This window comes from Ruditapes philippinarum, unplaced genomic scaffold (assembly GCF_026571515.1).
Source record: "Ruditapes philippinarum isolate M1 unplaced genomic scaffold, ASM2657151v2 ctg5721_1_1_1_1, whole genome shotgun sequence".
NCBI lineage: Eukaryota > Metazoa > Mollusca > Bivalvia > Venerida > Veneridae > Ruditapes > Ruditapes philippinarum.
Genome location: NW_026865787.1, coordinates 34,307 through 56,540, shown reverse-complemented (window position 1 = coordinate 56,540; position 22,234 = coordinate 34,307). Strand labels below are relative to the sequence as shown.

The 22,234-nt window shown below is 31.6% G+C and overlaps 1 protein-coding gene across 3 annotated transcripts; it reads right to left on the bottom strand.

The window, feature by feature from the left end:
* Positions 1-254: 254 nt before the first annotated feature.
* On the bottom strand, positions 255-20,855 carry LOC132730324 (ubiquitin-like modifier-activating enzyme ATG7). 3 transcript variants are annotated; one of them, XM_060716211.1, is made up of 16 exons: positions 20,725-20,855; positions 14,813-15,359; positions 14,199-14,342; positions 13,469-13,557; positions 12,302-12,423; positions 11,422-11,512; positions 10,143-10,287; positions 9,180-9,344; positions 7,377-7,428; positions 6,492-6,628; positions 5,549-5,716; positions 4,492-4,689; positions 3,337-3,417; positions 1,749-1,868; positions 1,090-1,180; positions 255-868 (listed from the first exon to the last, which is right to left on the bottom strand). In XM_060716211.1, exons 2-15 carry the CDS (start codon positions 15,326-15,328, stop codon positions 1,130-1,132), a joined length of 2,079 nt encoding a protein of 692 aa, XP_060572194.1. In that variant the 5' UTR covers positions 15,329-15,359; positions 20,725-20,855; the 3' UTR covers positions 255-868; positions 1,090-1,129. The 3 variants fall into 3 exon arrangements, with proteins under 3 accessions (XP_060572194.1, XP_060572195.1, XP_060572197.1); XM_060716212.1 differs by having other exon boundaries at positions 20,767-20,799; XM_060716214.1 differs by lacking the exons at positions 255-868; positions 1,090-1,180 and having other exon boundaries at positions 1,743-1,868.
* Between the last annotated feature and the right edge of the window lie 1,379 nt (positions 20,856-22,234).

The window sequence follows — 22,234 nt, the reverse complement described above, 5'->3', positions numbered from 1 at the left end:
AAACTAAATGATGACATGTCTCACACTGAAGCTCTACAGATGTGTGATATGTTAGTTAACAGTATCTGCTTAGATTTTACACCATCTGAAGAATTCTGGGATAAACTGATTCAAATCATTTATAATAGTAGAATGCATGCACATATATCAAATACTGGTACAACATAATCATGTATTACATATATTCTTCTTACTATAGAATCATGTAGTCAATGGAAATGTTTTCTTAGAAAACAGTAAAGTTTGATACAAAGTAATTAAGATATATTTATTGTCAATCATTTCTATACATAATATCACAGAATACACAAAATCAAATTCATATAATTAAAACTTTACAATACACTTATATTTATACATTTTAATAAGTGTTCTTAACAATTAAAAGACTATTTTGTAAGTTAGTAAAGTAAATATGTCATTTTAACTGTTTCCAAATTGGCATAAATTAACTAAGAACTTTGATCCAATTAAAATTGAGGGCAGACAGGTTCCACATATCATCTGTGTTACAGTCAGCTTTAATGTATTTTACAGATAAATATAAAACTTTGGTTTTTAGCAAAATTTCTAAATACATTTGTAAATGTGAAGCTATCCTAAGATGTGATTGGTCAAAAGATATTTCTGGTGTGCTCAGCACGTTGTTATTTCAGAATTTGTATTTCAACTTACAATGAAGTATCTCATATATTGTTTTCTTGTTTCTAACACTGATTTTTTATTTGTTATACATCTTTTGGTCACATGTCAACCATAAATCCATCTTTCCTAGACAACTAGCAGTAATAACTAATTTCTCAGCAGAGACTTGGGGCAAAGCAAATAATAACAGTTTTCCTTGCTTAAACATGTATCAGATAAAAATATTTATTATATATAATATATATTTATTTGTGAAATTGTTTTTATTGTAATTTGAATTGTTGTGTAATATTCTGTATTATGTATTTTGTGAAATGTATTTGTCTTGTATTATATTTGTTTGTAATGTGATGTCTCATACTTATTCGTTACAGGTTTTATTCTTTATTAAATAAACATATATAAACATATCAAGGTGTTTATTGTTGGAACCCCCCACTACATTAGCTTATGTCTAAAGTACATAATTCAATTTACTATTTTATCACGAGGAATCCATGCTTGAAAATTCATCTTCATCATCATAATCCCATACCTGTAAATATATTTATATACATATATAATGCATATTAAAACAGAGAGTCTGTAAAAAATGAACAATTAAGTTGATAGTGTATAACAACAAACCATGAAAAAATTATGAATTGATGTTGTTTGCAATTGCCAGATACATACCCCAATATAACATATTTATTTAGCAAATAATAAAATATTGCAGAACAAAATATTATTATTCATCACAAAAATGTTCATTCTAAATCACTTTGAACTTAATCAACATTTTTTCTTTCAGGCAACACATTGTAAGAATATCCAAATGATATTTTTTATCATTTTTATCAATATTTTGAATTACTTACAGAAAATGTGCCTATTGTAGACCTATTCATTTTAAGGTATCAAGAAATCTAACTGATATAGAATCCAAAATTTTTAATCTTTCAATTATGTTTAGTTCTTAAATTCCTGTCCAGTAATCTTTATTTAATCATGTAAATTCATCTAAATCATCAATCAAAAAGTGTTTTGTTATTGACTGCTCTAACAACACTTGATTCTAACTGATGACCTTAGTTCGTATGGAACAAGGTGAGGTACTATACCTCTGCTTCAGCGGTCTCCTGGTGCATCTGTGTCAACCCAGTCAGATCCTCCAGGTAGTGGGTCTCATTGAAAGCTTTTAACAGGAAATTAAACCCTTCACTCTTGTACTGATCAACTACCTGTATAAATATATCATACCATTATATATACATGTAGTGTGAGACTCAAAAATGATAAACTGAAAATACCTGAAATTACACTCCTACAAAACTGTGTTTAAAATACCTGAAAAATAGTTTATTTCTTTTAAATACTTCTAAAGCTTTTACAACTACAATGTATATAAAACGGTCAAATAATAATTATATTACCGATTACAATATTAAAATAGTTGAAGTGAGCATCAATATGTTAAGTAAATGATCACACAGTATTGATGTACATGCCAGCCTGCCCCAATACTGGCAACATAAGTCTTTCATTATTTCTGTTAAATATATATGTTTATGTATTACACATTTGCTAAAACTGTTCATATTATCATGTATATATATAAATATATAGATACACAAGACACATGACAGGTAGAAATCAACATAATATTCCCTGGATTATGTGAGATTGTATATATTAATAATTTATGAGTAGGCACATTGTTTGAATGAAATTCTGTCAACTTCTGTAACATTTTTGTTATAAAATTCTGATAGAAAAAAACTGTATTAATCATTCACATTTGTTTGTAATTGGTTAACATTATGTGTACAAGCCAAAAAAATTACTAACAAAAGAGTTCCATGTTTAAATTTTATGATGGAAATTGATAGTCATGATGTAAAAGTTAGTTTATGAAAAAGCAATTTCATTTATGATAACCAATACAGAATATGTGGGTTGTCCCAATATTCTGTGACAAGATTGTTTAAAAGCTAAATAAAATAGACCTGTACAAATTTGATATTTTCATATGTTAGGAAAAATATGTGAATATGTAAATGATATTTGTAATTAAGTTTACTAATGTACATAGTTTTGATACCTAGTATAGAGACCTATAACTTAGTGGTTTATAGATTAATTTTGATAAGAAAATATTCATTATGTAACTACTTATGAAAACTATAGCTGGTATTTTCTTTATCAATCAAAATTGATTTTTTCCAAACATTAAAGCTGCACGCCTCTAGATGAACCAAAAATATTTCAAGAAAAACAAACTTAAGAAAAATGTACTCAGAGAAGTAAAAATATTTAAGATGCAAGTAATTATTCATGTGCTAAATGTCTTTAACGACCGAAGTCGCAGTACTTATTAACATATTTCTACTGCGTGTGCTAACGCAGTAATGGATATTATTGTATATTTTGGCCTTTTTTGGTAATTTAAGTAGACTGTAAATGCTTTTTGTAATGTGTAAATTATTCACTACACTATATTTTTCTTTTAGAGACATTTTCAAAATTTACATGAAGAATGAGCATGAATCTGGAGGCATGCTGCTTTAAATGATTGTTGATATTATGTTATGTTTATATGTGTTGATGTCACACACTGTTTGTTATTTTGCATGTTTTGTGTCCTCATGAGCTTTAAAGCCTATTGAAATAAAATAAAAATGTTCACTGTATGAAATACTTGTATCTTACCATTTTAGAGCATGCAGTACATTTATCAAATGCCCGACTAGCAGGCATTATCTGCTGAAATCTTGACAAAAATCCTCGTATCTGAAATATAGATAAACTAAAATATAAGTCAACATGAACTGTTTACATATTCCTGTAAATATTAAAGATTTACACCATGATCTTCAAATAAAAACCTTGACGGAAATACTACTCCCTACAGTAAAATAAACACCACAAAACAGTTACTATTGCAATAGAGGATGATTTCAACACTAATGAGTAATACATGTACATGTATCTTTGACACCATAAAATATCATACTAAGAAGGAACAAGTATTGGATAGATATTAAAGGAAATTTCAGATGAAACTAGAAATGTGTCCATAGGACACGGATGCCCCCACACGCCACTGTTCTGTCAATCTTATGACTAGATCGAATATTTTTTGAACTACATATGCCACAAACTGAAAACTAAAAATCAACAAAGGGCCATAATTCTGTTAAATTTGGTCGCAGCGAAAATTCCTTCCTTTACTACCATCTAAACATTAAGGTTATTCATCCCTGGAAGTTTAAGCAAAATCTGCCATCCAGTTTAAGAGGAGTTGCATTCACAAAATTTCTACATAGTATACAGTGAAAAAATCAACAAAGGGCCATAATTCTGTTAAATTTGGTCGCAGCGAAAATTTCTTCCTTTACTACCATCTACACATTAAAGTTGTTCATCCCTGGAAGTTTAAGCAAAATCTGCCATCTAGTTTAAGAGGAGTTGCGTTCACAAAATTTCTACATAGTCTATAGTGAAAAAATCAACAAAGGGCCATAATTCTGTTAAATTTGGTCGCAGCAAAAATTCCTTCCTTTACTACCATCTACACATTAAGGTTGTTCATCCCTGGAAGTTTATGCAAAATCTGCCATCCGGTTTAAGAGGAGTTGCGTTCACAAGATTTTGGGACGTACGGACAGACGGACACTCGGACGGACAAGTGCAATGCTATATGCTCCCACTCTGTGGGGGCATAAAAACATTTGATATACTAAGGAGGCTCAGTAAAGCCACTAACTGGAGAATCATACAGAAAAGAAGATGTCAATACAGATACTGATAGCAATTATGCTGCTATGATTACACAAATATGACTATAGAGAGATGAATGTTTACCTGATGAGGAACAAGTCCTAGAGAACAACTATCAGCATCTAGAAAATCATCCCCTGTACCAGTATCACCTGGGGCACAGCCTCTTTCTGGATGTTGTAATACAGAAACTAACAATTCTACAGCTAAAGCACTTGCTATAAATGACATTCCAGGACGAGAAACAGTGCATTGCTGATCCAAGGTGCGATCTTTTGTAGACTGAAATAACACAAAATGTGAGTTTATAAGCTATTATACTGTAAAAGTGGATATTTCCGCGCGTCCAAAAAATTATCAAATTTAAAATTTAAGACCTTTTGCGCGAGAAAATATTAGCATATTGTGCAAGGGTAGAATTTAATGACAGGTTATTTGATATTTACCTAGAGGAAATTTTAGTGATTTTCGTTAATTTGAGAATTTCACCAATATTTCAGATTGGCTAGCTTAACCTGGCATTTATACAGTAAACCTAATGTATTCAACTTATCTTTTATAAATTTCAAATCATCATACATCTACACTGAGATTTAGGACTTTAATCAAAAGAGCAAATGCTTTTCTTACTAAATATATGGACAGTGTTAAATGAATAAATAAATTACATGTACTATTAAACACCTGTTAAAAAGTGGCGGAAAGGCAGAGTGGTTAACGCATCAGACAAATTATATATAGATTGCTAGCCATGCAGTTTCAAAAGCCCATCACAGGCAAGCCCTTGTTTCTATGGGCAAGAAACTTTACACTTATTGTTCAGTATTGGTTGGTTCCTGGAACGGATTCGAAAGTGTGTCTATAAGCTTATAGCTTCCTACACAATCAAACTAAAATTCTGTATAAACCAAACATCTGAACTTTGTAAACAAACCTTATACATTGATCAAATCTACTACAAATGGAATGACCTTACTCCACAGTTTTTCAAAAAAACAAATTGTGTGACATACTGTATATAACTACTGGTAACAAGAGAGTAATGTGAGTGTGTTTATGTTTGTTTAACCTCGCCACCAGAAAACAAATATTTGGGCGAGCAAAGAGCATAATGATATAAAGATGTAAAGTTTTTGCTCACATCTCCTGGTGCTACAACATCATTGCAGAAATAGCATCCTAGATGGTTCCCCGGAATGATTTTAGACAATGGAGCTTTCTGTTGACTGATTCCTTGTTCATCATATGACTGGTACCCGTGTCTCATCACCAGGAATGTATCAAAGCCAAGAGCTGAGCAAATCACAATCTGTCCAATATAAAATTATGGAAAATGTCTATTAACTATCAATCTTTACCTTTGTTGTTTTTTTTTTTTAATAGTTTGGTAAATTATTTTTTTTGGTTGGGTTTTATGGTGCACCAACATGCTATAAATTGTATGGTGAATTTACCAGATTTACTGGTGGAGGAAGGTGCCCTTCCATACATTATTACAGGCGCGAATGGGCACCTGAGTAGAACCAACAACATTCCTTAACTAGCTGAATAAAGTGGATAGCTTCCTCAAATGAAAGAATCCGAAGTCCCTGTCGGGATTCAAACCAAGAAGAATGAGGGGCAAGTGATTTAAAGTCAACAACCTTAACCACTTGGCCACAGAACCCCCTATCATTGTTCTCTATCATAGTAATTTACTTAAGACAGCAAAAAAAACTCCTTATTTGTTTTACAAGTATCATGAAAGAATTTCAAAGTCATTATTGTAAGTAAATATCAATCTTTATATCACAGAATGATGATCATATGGTTATATGTATGCATGAAATACTCTAAACAAAGTTAAATGTATAGTTTTATCGTTCCATGCTTGAAGGGTATCTTCTTAGAAAATTCTATCAGCAATATTAGAGGCTTCCTGGAATAAGGTAGTTTTGTCTGTAACAAAAATTCAAAATTACAATAGTGTCTTAATAAGGATCTTCTATATGAATAATTTATATGAGTTTTCAGATTTTCTCAGTAGCTTGTACATTAAATTTGTCATTTACATAATATTTTATTATACAACAATATAAACATACTTTCTTCTTTGCAGCGGCCATGACAGTTGGCAACCATCTACTTTCTCGTGTATCCAGCAACAGGAATACTGCATCATGGGAAGATATCAATGAATCAAGCTTTTCTACATCTTCTCTTGTTTGTTTTATTGCACTTTCTGTAAAAGCAAATCAAGGGAAATAAACATAACACTTCTAGCTTTAAATTATCAAGTCAAATAAGGTCAAGTCAACAATTAATTTAATTCAAAGGTCATGGACCCAAACTACATACTATACAGGTTTTTTGAAATGCATTACTATAAGAGTTATGCCTTAATTTTAAATAAGAGTTTTAATTTCGTAGAGTGAAACATAATAGGATATTAAGACATTGACACCATGGATAAACTCATGCTTTTTAGATGAGTAAAAATATTTTAAGAAATTCAATCTTTAGAAAAAATTATTAAGCTCTGAAGAAAATTAAAAGTATTCAATATTTAATTAATTATTTACATGTTATGTGAAATTAATGACTGATTTTGCAGTATCAATTACTATCTTTCTACTTCGTTACTAACGCAGTAAGAGGTATTAATGTATATTTTGACCTCTTTTTGGTATTTACGTGGATTGTAATATGTAAATAACTTTCTTGGTTCACTTCCCAGTATTCAACTTTAAATACATTTTCAAAATTTTCATGAAATTAGCATGAATCTTGAGGCATGATGCTTTAACTTTCTAAGTATAAGAAGATAAATTTATCCAACTAGCTTAAAGGAACACAGTTCTTAGGGGTATTAAGCATTATAAAACCCTATTCAACCAAAAAAACCAAAATTTTGCATCAGTGTGAAGTTCCTGAACATATATATTTTCAGATTTTTTCAGACATGTATATTACTGGCAAAACTGGCATACCTGATACAGTATGGCCTGGCATAGGTATTGATAAATTCACTCCTTCACTATTCTGAAATTATAAAATACACATATAAAATGATTGTCATAAACTTCAAAATCTTCATTTATTCTATGAATATGTTAAAACAGTCACATCAACTAATATTTGCAATTATGCTGCTATATTTGTATAATGTGTTGTTACCGGTAAATGAAAGGATATACTAGAAATGTGTCCATAGGACACGGGTGCCCCCACCTCGCCACTGTTCTGTCAATCTTTTTACTAAGTCAAGGGAAATAACTCTACAAATACTGGATAAATCCACAAGCGAAACCCCAGGTGCAAATCAAAATATGCTGAGCAACCTGCCCATAAGGTTTAATGACTATGTCAAATCCTTTTTGAGTAACTTGCGACACAAGTTGAAAATTGCAAAAAATTTCTAAGTGAAGGGCAATTACTCTAAAAATACTAAATAAATCCAGACAAAAAATACCTGGTGCACAACTGCACATGCTGATCAATATTCCTGTAAAGTTACATGACTCTAGGTCAAATACGTTTTGAGTTACGTGCGACACATGTTGAAAATTGCAAAATTTTACTAAGTCAAGGGCAATAACTCTGAAAATACTAAATATATCCAGACGAAAATACCCAGGTGCACAACTACACATGCTGATCAACATTCCTGTAAAGTTTCATGACTCTAGGTCAAATACTTTTTGAGTTACGTGCGACACATGTTGAAATTTGCAAAATTTTACTAAGTCAAGGGCAATAACTCTAAAAATACTAAAAATATCCAGACGAAAATACCCAGGTGCACAACTACACATGCTGATCAACATTCCTGTAAAGTTTCATGACTCTAGGTCAAATACTTTTTGAGTTACGTGCGACACATGTTGAAAATTGCAAAATTTTACTAAGTCAAGGGCAATAACTCTAAAAATACTAAAAATATCCAGACGAAAATACCCAGGTGCACAACAACACATGCTGATCAACATTCCTGTAAAGTTTTATGACTCTAAGTCAAATACTTTTTGAGTTACATGCGACACAAGTTGAAAATTGCAAAATTTTACTAAGTCAAGGGCAATAACTCTGAAAATACTAAAAATATCCAGACGAAAATACCCAGGTGCACAACTACACGTGCTGATCAACATTCCTGTAAAGTTTCATGACTCTAGGTCAAATACTTTTTGAATTACATGCAACACAAAAGTGAATGGACGGACGAAAGGACCGACAAGGGTAAATCTAAATGCCCGCCACTAATGTGGGGGCACAATAAATGATTTAAGCTACATAGGCAGCAGTATAGAGTATGGTAACACTGTTCAATATACATGTACTGATGACATAATTGAGTCAGGATAAAAAATAATGTTAGGGCAACTGTTTAGGTTGTTAAAAATAAATATTTGGGGAATCGTTGAGATCCCATAATTACATGGGGTTTAAATTTAATGGGATTTCCATGACATTTATTAAACTAAAATTATATACAATTACAAACAAATGAACTCTGCATGAAATCTTGTTCTTATAAATCAAACAAATATGCAAATGATAAGACATAATTCAAACATGTATTGATTTTTCAGGGAAAGGTCTTAATATTAAGATACTATAATGATACGCCTATACCTCTGATACAGAATCAGGCATGCTTCATCTGCATACAATCTAAACTCACCTGTTAAATGTAAGTACTTTGATATTAAAATCACCTCAATTCAGTTCAATCACAAATATAACAAAATAAAGGTTCATAATTATTTGTGATTAAAACAAAGAACACTTACCACACCAGGAAAGATTTTCTTCAGAGCTTCAGCTGCAGCTAGAGCTTTCAAACAGCCTCCTGCAGTCTTTTTACAATCATCAAACACAAACAATGTCTGTCGTACTGGATTGCTATATGATACACGTCCATTATCCACCAATGTTATGTTCCGTACTCCCCAACCCTAATATTGTTAAAGTGTATAAATTTAGTTCAGTGTTTTACAGAACTTCTTTCTTAAACAGGGATAATTGTCAATCTAAACTGATTCTCTTAAACCAAAATACTTTTACATACACTGATCTACATGTAAAAAGTTTTAATGAACCTTAAAATCACTAAAAAATACCCAGCTGATAACAGAAGAGATAAGCTTTTGCTAAAAGTATAGACCAGCTTGCACATTTGTGGCACTACTGTTGGTTGCTCAGCCTTTGTTTATTGGTACGGAAATCCCTTCAACTTCGAATGAACTATTTAAATTACAAAATGGGCAAATTTATTGCACAAAGTCAGCGGGTTAAGGGTTAAATGAAAATCCAGCATTTATTTTCATCTTTTAATTCATTACTGTACATTTTTATTGAACTTATTGTTGTAAAGACAAACAGCTTCTGTGCAATACTTGTATTACAAATTAAGAATTACATATTAATTTATACAATAGTATTATAATTTATAGATCACATAAAATGAAAGGTAAATACTGAATTCATTTCAATACAATATTATCATACAAGTTTAATAATATACAACGTAAATCCTTGAAAATAGTTGAGTCTGCTATATTCTCCTTACATTGTAAATGAAGGCGGCTTAATGAACCTAACTAAATAAATTATAATACTTCAATCTGAAAGGAAAATAAATATTTGTTTTGGGGAATATTACTAAAACATAAAAGCAACAATTTATATTACCCATACATTTAAAAAAAATTATAACAAACTTATAAAGGAGTGAAAAGTAATTCTGTACAAACCAGTAAGCACCTTGCAACATTACATCCCAATGTTCCTGCTCCTAGCAGAAGACATTTTGTCTTGGCAACAGTTTCTAGGTCAAGGTTAGGTAGCAGACGCCATCTCATCAGCTTCAAATTGAGGTCAACTGCCGACTCAGAAAGTCTGAAATAATATCAAATAAAATACATATACTTTCATTTCATCATAACATCAAATATATTTGTTTAAAAATAAAAACGAGAGCTGTTGGAGGAGATTAAATACATGATGTAGTTAAGAGAGACAAAACTATAAAGAATCAAAACTACAATAAACATGTATTATATAATAACAAGAAGGTACTCAAATGTCCATCTTTTTCACACTACGTATCATGCATATGACCATGTCAATGAAAGTGCAACAGAAAATATCAACAGAAATTTCAAAAAGAAGACAACTCTTGAAATAAAGATGCTAGAGATATTAACCTTGTCAAATATGATGGGAGTGATGAAAAGAAAGTCATAAGTAACAAAGAAGATAAAGTAACAAAAACATTAACAATTTTCAAGGAAATTTTAAGTTCAAAATGAAGACTATTCTAGAACTATAAGTGCTAGATGGATGAACATTTATCACAAATTATGTATGTGTTGGTAAAGAAAATTTTTTGAAGTTTCTTGAAAACCCTTGAAGAAAAAAAAAAGAAAAAAGTAAGGTTATTTTTCAACTTTCAGAAGATATCATTCTACATGTATAAAATATTGATGCAAGAATTATGGACCTTATCATATTTGTTGTTGATGTAGGTAAGAAATATATCTTAAGTTTAAAGTAAATCCCTCAACTTAACAAGAAGTTAATGTAAATTTTACCAAAAAAAGTGTAATATTAAGGGGAACTAAATCACTATGGTGATGGACCTTATCAAACATGATGTGGCCAATGATAAGGAAAATTGTTTTTATGTTTAAAATAAACCCCTTATTAAAATTCAGAAGTTACAGTAAAACTAACAAAAAAGAGGGAAGGGGCAGTATACCCCCATACAATTTGCCACAATAATCTCACTAACAAGACAAATTTCTTTTGGATTTTCCTTAATTTCTTTGGACACACCTTGCAATAACAAAATACTTATATTTTCTTTTATTTTCAAATATCACATTACCATCCAACTGTTATTGTTTGAAGACATGCTGTATCAAGTATTAAAACTTATCTCTAACTTTACACTAATATTTTCCCTTGACAAGACTCCCTTACAACTATTTCACAGTTCAGAACAATATTCATTGCTGTATGTAAACAAACCTGACAGGATCCATTGAAGAACTCAAATTTACAAGTCTTGGTCCAAGTTTATCTCTTTCATTTTTCTCCCATCCGACACATTTTGGACAAGCTGTAAAAAAACAAAAACAAGTCTGTAACATTTTATATTGATGTTGTCTTATGAACTATTCTTTTCATTTATCTTTAAAGCAGCACGCCTCCAGATTCATGCTAATTTTCATGAAAATTTGAAAAAGTATTTAACATTATAATATTGTAAAGTTACCAAAATAATGCAATTTACACACTATCAATGGCACTTACAACATATGTTAATTACTATAAAGAGGTCTAAATATTTGCACAATAGCCTTTACTGCGTTAGTAACGCAGTAGAAATATAGTTATAAAAACTGAAAAATTGGTCATTAATCGCACATAACATGTAAATCTTTACTAGAATTTTGAATGTTTATACCTATCCTAAAATCTTAGTACATTTTTCTCAGTATGGATTTTATTGAAATATTTTTGCTTTAAGTAATGAAAAATTAGTTTTTTGCCCAGAACTTTTGTAATGTTCAAGTCTTTGTGAAGAAATTGTCCTCTTTTAATACCTTGTCTCTATGAACTTAAAGGAATTGAAATGAACTTACTTGAACTTCTATGACATCTTTGAAAACAGACAATTGACTGTTCAAGTTAGGACAAATATGTATAAAAAAATCAGAGGGGAAAAAGGATAACCTTCAAATGTTGAATTAACATTACAGATTTATTTTATAATTTCCTTGCCATAATTTCTTGAATACATTGTATGTATACAGATTCAGATCAATCAAAGTCCTTATTTCGTAAGACCTGCATAGATATATCATATAATTGTACAACACACAGGGGATAATAGAATGATACCTACCTGACATGTCAGCCATTGATGACATTTTTACAGTCAGAAATAAGCTATGATTGACATCATGTACACCAGATCTGCTCAGGTAACGGAAACACACAACATCAATGTTATCAAGTCTTGAACCCCTAAAATAAAAATTTCCACAATGAACACTTAAAACAGAAGCATTTTAACAGTAAACATCTGAAACAAATATATCACAGTTGTATATACATGTAATATCTTCAAGCATGACTATTGTTTATATCAATCATAACAAGCCCTTTCGTAAATCATAACATATTCTTACAAATAACTCATATTCAATAACATGCCACTTGTCACCTTATATCATACTTTAGATAAAAGATATTTCAAAACATTTAACAGAATGCTGACCTTATGGTAGAATGCAATGCTTTGCAAAGTTTCAAGTAGCATCTTGAAAATTGGCATGTAAAAAGTTGACTATATTTCAGATTAGATTCCACTAGTTTCAGCCATCTTTTGACAATGAAGTTGACCCGTTTTGGAAAATAATGTGCTTATCCTTATAAAAGTGTTGCATTTTATCTTAAGACCATGTATGCAACCCATCAAAAATGTACTCGTACTAGATATTATGAAAACTGTCAAAATGAAACCAAGTCAGTTTCCAGTTTATTACAATAATATCAAGCATAAGATATTTATCCATTTATCAGGTTTTATAATCCTGAAGTTCTCTTGTTCAGTTTCTTGAACATTTTTGTATCCAGCATTACACTGAAGGTTTATAATCACTCGAGTCCACTTCTGTGATGGAAACTTTTTCTTTCTTTATATAGATGCTTTTCACATAGTAATTATTACCTCCCCTGGCTACCATATTGGGGGTTATTCCCAATATATCTAAGATGAGATAAAAATCTTTCATAATTTTATCATCTTCATGAAAAGTGATAAAAATCTTTTACATATTGGTGCTATAATAGTATTTTGCTGCATATGTATAAAAGAATTTGACAAGTAACTAAAATAGGCTGTTTATATTTTTTCATATACTGTCAATTATATACATGTAGAATGTTGAGTCTCAAAATGGCTGCCACTTTTGGCAAGGGAAGTAAATATTGTAATAATCGGGAACTATCTATAAAGCTTGCATATGGAATTATTTTAATGACTTTAAAGATTAAATAAAGCTGTTACCAATGATACGATATTAGTACCAGAAAATTTCTCAGTGGCCAGCCAGGATAATCATCCATTGTAGAGGGATCAGTGAAAGCAAACACAACCTGTAAAACATTAGAACAAATTTGTATCTTTAAATTTTTGTCCACTTTCCTTAAAATTCATTAATATATAATTATTATATAACAAATATGTATTCACTTTCGTTAAAAGCAATTAATATATCTGACATTGTTCTGGATAAAGCACATCCAGTAAAACATGCAAAACAATTTTTAATAGGTATTAATACTAGGGACTACATGTACATGTATATGGAAACTATATAGCTTTCTCATATAGTGTGAAAAACTGGTAAGATAACAAATGGTTGGCTACATTTGAATAAGAATTTGTAATATTAAAATAATCAAGAAGCTTTTCTGAATCATAATTCCTGTTTGATGGAGCTAACTGGATATACATGTATTCAAACCTCTTCTAATGAATATACCAAATTCAAAATTAACATATTTATAAAACCTGTTCATTTTCCCATCTGAACAATAATATTGTAGAGTGACTATTAAAGCTTGAACTGCCAAAAAACATACTACATGTATACTGCCAAGAAAGACCACTCTGCAATTTCCCCGAAGACAAGTCTTAATTGACTGTTAAACTTTGATTCTTGAAAATTTCAACCTTTCTTAATCATTAAACACGTTTTTAGCAAAAATAAATCATTAATTGATTATTGACAAACCTTTGTGTTATTGTCAAGGTACTTCTGAGTATTGCAAAGTTTGTCTATACACATTGTGTCACCATCTTGAACTATTATAAAATAGCCAACACTCTCTGTAAATGATGCTTGGAATGTGTTGTACTTGTCTATAAGTTGTGTAGTCTGTATGTTAAATTAAAGAACTCATTTAGATAATACATTTCCTTCTACACATATATCTCCTGCACAATTTAATAGTCATTATAATATGTTAATAAATCAGAATTCTATTATATAAAATATTAACATCAAACTATAATTAACCACACGTTAAGTAAATCATTATAGCAGTATGCTGACTGGAACATGTGACCGGTAAACAGGTGACTGAGCTTTAAGCTTATACAGACCTAATTTATGTGTAATATTTCATAGAAAGAGTTGATGGAGCGAGAATTTGAAAAATCTAATAAACAAATGAATGTTACGATATTTATCTAAGTTGGTACATATATTGTGTAATGTTTTCATTTTTACTGTTTTGCCATTGAAAACCCTTCAATGTCTTGTACAAGACTGTTAGTTAAAACAGTAAAAATTTGATGCTATAATACTAAATTAATTTCAATTAAAGAAGGTCAAGCATGATTTACCTGTGCCTGTACATAAACATCAGACAACTTCCGTGGTTTATTCAGAAGTCTGTAATCTGTAGGAGGACACAGACATGGAAAAGCAAACCAATAGTAGAAATGGTACTTCTTTAAATCAGCATATGTTAGAAGTAGAAAACGTGAGAGAAGGCTAGTGTCTTCCAGAGCTCTACCAGAGGTGATAGCTTCCCAAATCTCACCACCAAGCTTATCTAACAGGGACTTTTTATTAATTTCTTTAAAACCATCCAATGTGTTTGTATTGAATAGGGAACCTCTAGCTCTTAAACAACGAGTTGGAGGTTTGGCATTCTCCGTAAATGCTGTATGGTCCAAACTCATCCTACATGGCATGCCTGATGGATCGCCATTGTAATAAGAAGCCTGGATATCTTTTACTGTGTCATCTAGGGCATAGACATTTAGCTTATTGTACGCCAGCTTATGCCAAAAGCCACCATCGAGAAAACTGTTAAATGGTACAAACTGTAGTGCACCAGTCCATGTCTCATCCATGCTTTATACAAATGCAGTTTTGAACTTAAATCTGAAAACAAATAAATCATAGTCTCTTACACTTCACATACAAACAAGAGCAATCAATAATCACATGTGTCGCCTCATGATGGCCAATTTCATGTTGGGACAAGTTTTGTGACAGACGGACAGACAGTGCACAACTAGACTTGGTACTGATCATTCATGTAAAGTTTAGATAAAATTGCACCAGTAGTTTATGAGGAGTAGTCTGAACATGCTTTTGTGTATCTGGCAACACACAGAAAAAAACACCTTTTTATCAAAGGGCCATAACTCGGCCAAAAATCATTCAACCAGAAAACCCATGCAATATGCGCAATGACTTGAGATACAGATCAATCCTGTAAAGTTTCATTGAAATTGCATTTATGGTATAAGAGAAGTAGTCCGGACAATTTTTTAAAATAAAAATTATTAAAGGGCAATAACTCTGACAACAATCATTGAACCGGAAAATGCTGACAATATGCACAACTAGACTTGGTACTGATCATCCATGTAAAGTTTGGATGAAATTGCACCAGTAGTTTATGAGGAGTAGTCCGGACATGCTTTTGTGTATCTGGCAACACACAGAAACACCTTTTTATCAAAGGGCCATAAATCGGCCAAAAATCATTCAACCAGAAAACCCGTGCAACATGCCCAAGGACTTGAGCTACAGATCAATCCTGTAAAGTTTCATTGAAATTACATGAGTGGTATAAGAGAAGTAGTCTAAATAAAAATTACTAAAGGGCCATAACTCTTGACAAAAATCATTGAACTGGAAAATGCTGACAATATGCACAACTAGACTTGGTACTGATCATTCCTGTAAAGTTTGGATGAAATTGCACCAGTAGTTTATGAGGAGTAGTCCAGACAAGTTTTGTGACGGACTGACAGATGGACGGACGACGGAGAAGTGATCCCTATATGTCGCCACTACTCCGTAGAGGCGACACAAAAAGCAAAACTCTATCTAAAACAAGATATGTTTGTAAAACATGTATGCTCCCTATTAGCAGGCTGCAGCCAATTAGTCATGTGATCAGTTTATTATGACTGACTTTTGACCTAGTGACCAAAAATCAACTAGAACTGCCAGTGTCTGACTTTTGACCTAGTGACCAAAAATCAACTAGAACTGCCACTGTCATGGCGTGAATACTCCCGCATACCATTTTGTCAGAACAATAGTGGCCATTTAGAACTCAAGGACTACCACCCTGCCAAATCTGAGGTTACTAAGCCAGTGCATTGCTAAGATATGTATTCTCCATGCTTCAAATGTGAAAATTTTAAAATCAAGATTTTTTAGTCAAGGCCCCTGTGACCTTTACCTTTGACCCAGTGACCTCAAAATCAATAGGGGTCATTTACTAATCATGACTATCCTCCATACCAAATATGAAGATTGTGGATCAAAGGAATCTCAAGTTATTGGGAAGACAAGCTTTTTTAAGTCAAGGCCCCTGTGACCTTCAACTTTGTCCCAGTGACCCCAAAATCAATAGGGGTCATCTTAATCATGACTAACCTCCATGCTGAATATGAAGACTGTGGGTCAAAGGAATCTCAAGTTATTGGGCGGACAAGCTTTTTTTTTTTTAGTCAAGGCCCCTGTGACCTTGACCTTTGACCCAGTGACCTCAAAATCAATAGGGGCCATCTACTAATCATGACTAACCTCAATGCCAAATATGAAGACTGTGGGCCAAAGGAATCTTAAGTTATTGGACGGACAAGCTTTTTAAAGTCAAGGGCCCTGTGACCTTGACCTTTGACCTAGTGACCCCAAAACCAATAAGGGTCTTCTACTAATCATGACTAACCTCCATGCAAAATATGAAGACTGTGGGCCAAAGGAATCTCAAGTTATTGGGCAGACAAGGATAAACTGATGGACGGACGGGGAGACGTCCATCCGTCCCGAAGGCTGGACGGACAAGTATACCCCCTTACAACTTCGTTGTGCGGGGGTATAATGAAGGTCAATTACTGGTAATGACTAGTCACTAGGTAATTGTGACCGCAAAAGTTGTGTGCAGCAATTTTATGACAAAATTATTTCAAATCTTACCAAATAATATATGCATAAATTTTATGAATCATGTAGGCCTCATTAATGACAGCCAAGTTGTCATATTACATAAGACCTTCAAATGTGTATACCAAAAGGATTTTTAGTTTAATAAAAAAATATCAACCAAGGCACCTTGAGTTGTTGTGTTATTGGTCAGAAACAGTCTTTACATACAAGATCAATATGACCATTATGAAATACAAGGTCAATGCAACCTTGACCTTTGTACCCCTGACCCCAAAATCATTAGGGGTCATCTACTGGCCGAGACCAATGCACCTTTAAAATTTGAGGGCCAAAAGCCAATAGCTTGTCAAGTTATTGATAGGAAACCTTTTTAACTACAAGGTCAGTGCAACCTTAATCTTTGACCCCTTGAACCCAAAATCAATAGGGGTCATCTATTGGTCAAGTCCAATGCACCTATCAAGTTTTAGGGCCATGGGCTGTCAAGTTATGAATCTGAAATTTTTTTTTCCTTCAAGGTCAATGTGATCTCGACCTTTGACCCCTTGACCCCATAATTAACAGGGGTCATCAGCTGGTCATATACAATCATAATACCAAAATTGAAATTCTTAGGCCTTAGCCTTCTTGGGTTATTGATCAGAAACAGTTTTTCAGATACTTTCTTTACATAGCTCTGGGAAATTCACCTAATGGAGTGTAATAGCGAACTCGATGTTTTCAGCCTTTTTAGATTAAATTGAAATAAGACAGTTAGATTTTTTTTTATAAGAAAATAATTAAATACCATTGTATGAATAATTTCATACAACAAAATAAAGTAAATACACAAGTTTACGCAGAAAATAACCTTATTTATTATGGAAGATTCCACTACGTCTGTTTAAATTTTATTGATTTTCATCATAAACAATTTATTTTTTTGAAAAATTGCAATACATATTAAAGGAATATTGATAATTTTCACAAAAATCAATTTTTCCACCTTAAACAGTAAAATTATGATAGAAAAATAGAAATATCATGTAACTGCGTTATGTACTTCATTTGGTGTAATTCCCAAGAGCTAAATCAGTAACGTGCCGGAAAACGGTGTTTAGCTATGTTTTCGAAAAGGTCAATCCACTACTGCCTAAACAACTGTATAATATACTCTTAAACACTTTATGATCTACGTAAATACCCGAGGTATATCGAGTGAAAAATACGAGTTGCTTTCCTTATCTTCGAATAAAATCGATACCGCTTATGCTAAAACAATACAAAATAAGCCCTTTTTTTTAACCGCTAGTTTGGTGTGATTAAATGTCCAATTTTTAAATGTATTACACCAATAGAAAGCTTTGGGTCTTAGCTTCATCACAGTATAAACTTTTAATACATCTTTTAACTCCAAAGTATTAAAATTAACTGTTAAACCTACCATATGTCAGACCATTTTACATGCGATTTATACAGTGAGATACGCAACCCGTTATCTTTACTAGAAATACAACTGATAAGAATAGCCTGTCGTCTGCTAGTTTTGAAAGTGTTTATCGGTGTTTTTTCTCATCTTTTTTTTCTCCTCAGTTCTTATCCGAAAATATGAGTAGTTGATAAGCGGTATGCCTAAAATACGAAAGTGAGATTTTTGACGAAAGTGAGCGAAAGTGAGCGAAAGTGACTTTTAAAATTTGAATTGGACCGTTTTAATAGAATTTTGTAAACAGTGATTTTTCTGTTTGTAGACGTAAATTATTAGCAACTAATAATATTTCTTTTAAAAAATAATCACTATGACGATTTAGTCGCCATTCATTTGCATAATTTCTATACACAAGTTCTAAGATCTTCCTTTTGCTCACTTTGAAAAATACGAAAGTGACTTGTAAAATATTAAATTTAGAGTTTAAATTGAAATTAATACTAAAATTGCAGTTTGTAGACGTATATCATCAGAAATATATAATATTTATTTTCAAAAATAATCATTATGACGAGTTAATCACCATTTGTTTGCATAATTTCTATACACAAGTTCTGAGATCTTCCTTTCGCTCACATTGAAAAATACGAAAGTGACTTGTAAAATATGAAATAAAGCGTTGAATTGAAAGTTAGTTATACTAATATTGCATTTTTCAGGCGTATATTATCAGAAATTAATATTATTTATTCTCAAAAATAATCATTATGATGATTTATACCCTTTTTTTTTTTACATAATTTCTATATTCTAAGTTCAGCAATCTTCCGTTTGCTCACATAGAAAATACGAAAGTGACTTCTAAAATATCAAATATAGTGTTAAATTGAAATATAGTGTTGAATATCAAATTATTAAATTCTGATAATATTAATTTCTTATAATACTCGTCTATAAACTGCAAATTTAGTACATTTTCAATTTAAACTCTATATCCAATACTTTACAAGTCACTTTCGTATTTTTCTATGCAAGCGAAAGGAAGATCGCTGATTTACTTGTATATAGCAATTAGGCAAATAAATGGCGATTAAATCATGATTATGGTTATCTTTTATAATATATATAATTAGTTGCTAATAATATACGTCTGCAAATAGCAATTTTACTGTAAAATTCTATTAAAACGGTACAATTCAAATTCTAAGTCACTTTCGCTCACTTTCGCTCACTTTCGTCAAAAATCTCACTTTCGTATTTTAGGCAAACCCGTTGATAAGCATTGTGTACACCGGTCTTACTGACCTGTGTGAATCCACGCTAAGCATGATGGGAACGCACTAATTTTTACATTGCGGCTTGAACACCGAAGTGATAGAACAAATCGAAAATGGGGCCAGTTGAAAAATTAAACTTTTTCCATACTCTGTTGGCATAATAGCCATTGCATCATTTTTACTCAACATGCACCAAACACTCTTCTGACAATCCTTTATTTGTTTTAAAAACCCAGTTTCGTCCAACACCCGTGATAGTATTTCGTTGGTTGTTAGTTTAAATTAAAACCGAAAGTGAAAGTAGTTTTGAATATTTGAATTGGAACTATCAATATTGCACTTGCAATATTAAACTCTGGAAAACAGTGATCCTTTGTAAGAAATAAACGATTTTAATCACTTGAAAAGATATATTGTGGTTTGTGAAATAAAATTGTCATCCCTACGCGGACTTTTTCTGTCGGAGTCATTTTTACCCTCATTTGGGGTGAGTAATGCGTCGTAAGACACAGGTCGATATTTGAGACCGGTGTGTATACAAATTATGCGTTGATAAGTGGGCGTATCTTATCATGTGATGTTTTTCTATCGGCATCGAAAGTAAGAAATCGTAAAAAAGTTATCTAATATTACAAATACTAGAGGGGATTACCTTTAGATCAACGTTTCTTTCTTTTAAGTAGCAAACATTTACGTTTTTTCGAGTTGACGATTTCTTGTTGTTCTTGTTGTTGTTGTTGCAGCTGCGCTAATACTAATACCGCGCCGTATAGTGCCGTAAAATTTATGCGGATAATTCCTTTTAAGGTCTCGGCCCAGTGAATTTTCGTACTCTTTGTTCTATAGTAAATCAGTCACAGTTGAGGCTTAATTCTGGATTCCACTGTTCTTGTTGAATTATATACAGTCTTCAACTTTAAACATCAACACTATCTAAGTCAAGTGATGCCCGAAATATAATGTGTTAGCCATCTACTTTTTTCGAAATCTTCATAAAAGTTATTTTATTCTATTCTTCTGTTGTAACACTGTTTAAATTCGCCACTTAAAAACTCCTGACTAGTGGTGGGTAGTACATCTTTAATCCTTCTGCCAACATATGAGGTCCTAGAGAATACACATAAAACAACTTTTAAGGTCACCATATTACACAAAAAAACTAAACTGATGCAATAAATACACTTTAATTATGACAAGTCAAGCTAGAGATTACTTAAATTGGACCACTTTAAAATCTAAAAGAACTACTTTCTAGATGCAATGGATCCGGTCTAATTCCGTACCGTGTTGTGACAATAGCTATCGTTACATCATGTATTATCTGTTTTAGGACATCATTGATCAATTTATTTATTTCTTTGCAAAGAAATTTGGAAAACTTTGTTCTTCACTCCACGACAGTTTAATCTGACAATATTTAAATATGTTTACCTGAGGGAAATAATTGAGATAAAGGAAATGAGGGGAAATGGTCTATAAACTTTAAATTTTAATTTAGTGCCAGATATCGTAAAAGCCACAGACAATTATATTTTACCGATTGATTCACTGTATTCAAAATATAAAAATAGAGATGATTTTGGACCTTAATTATAGTCATGACGATTATGATGTCGTATTTCTGAAATACACATTTTACAGTCAGCATTTTAACTTTCTATGGTATAATAACTTTTATTTTCCCTGTTACAAGATGATCAAATTGAAGTGAATTTTCTTCAAAGAATGCACAGACTAGTTCACAGTAATAAGGTTCACTTATTTCTTAAATCGCATATTTTCATGAGACAACATTTCTAGTTTTGTTTAGAACATAATGACATCAAAAAATTGTGATGGCACTTGTAAGATCATATAGAAAACGTATTATATAATAATTATTATACGCCATTTGTGATTAACATGTCCTATAAATATTTAAATAATCACAATATGTAAATTATCCGAAGAGTCCAAATGCACAAGTTTGGTACCCATTTGATTGATTAAATTATATAAGGGCTGTCCCATAAAGTCTTGGAAAATTGCTAGCTGTAAATCAAATATATAACGCCCGAACCTAAAATTATTTTGCACAAGTGTATCTCCATCAATTAGAAGTAAAATAAGAAACAAAAGTTAAAGAAAGTATACATATACGTGAAACATTAAAGCATTAACAC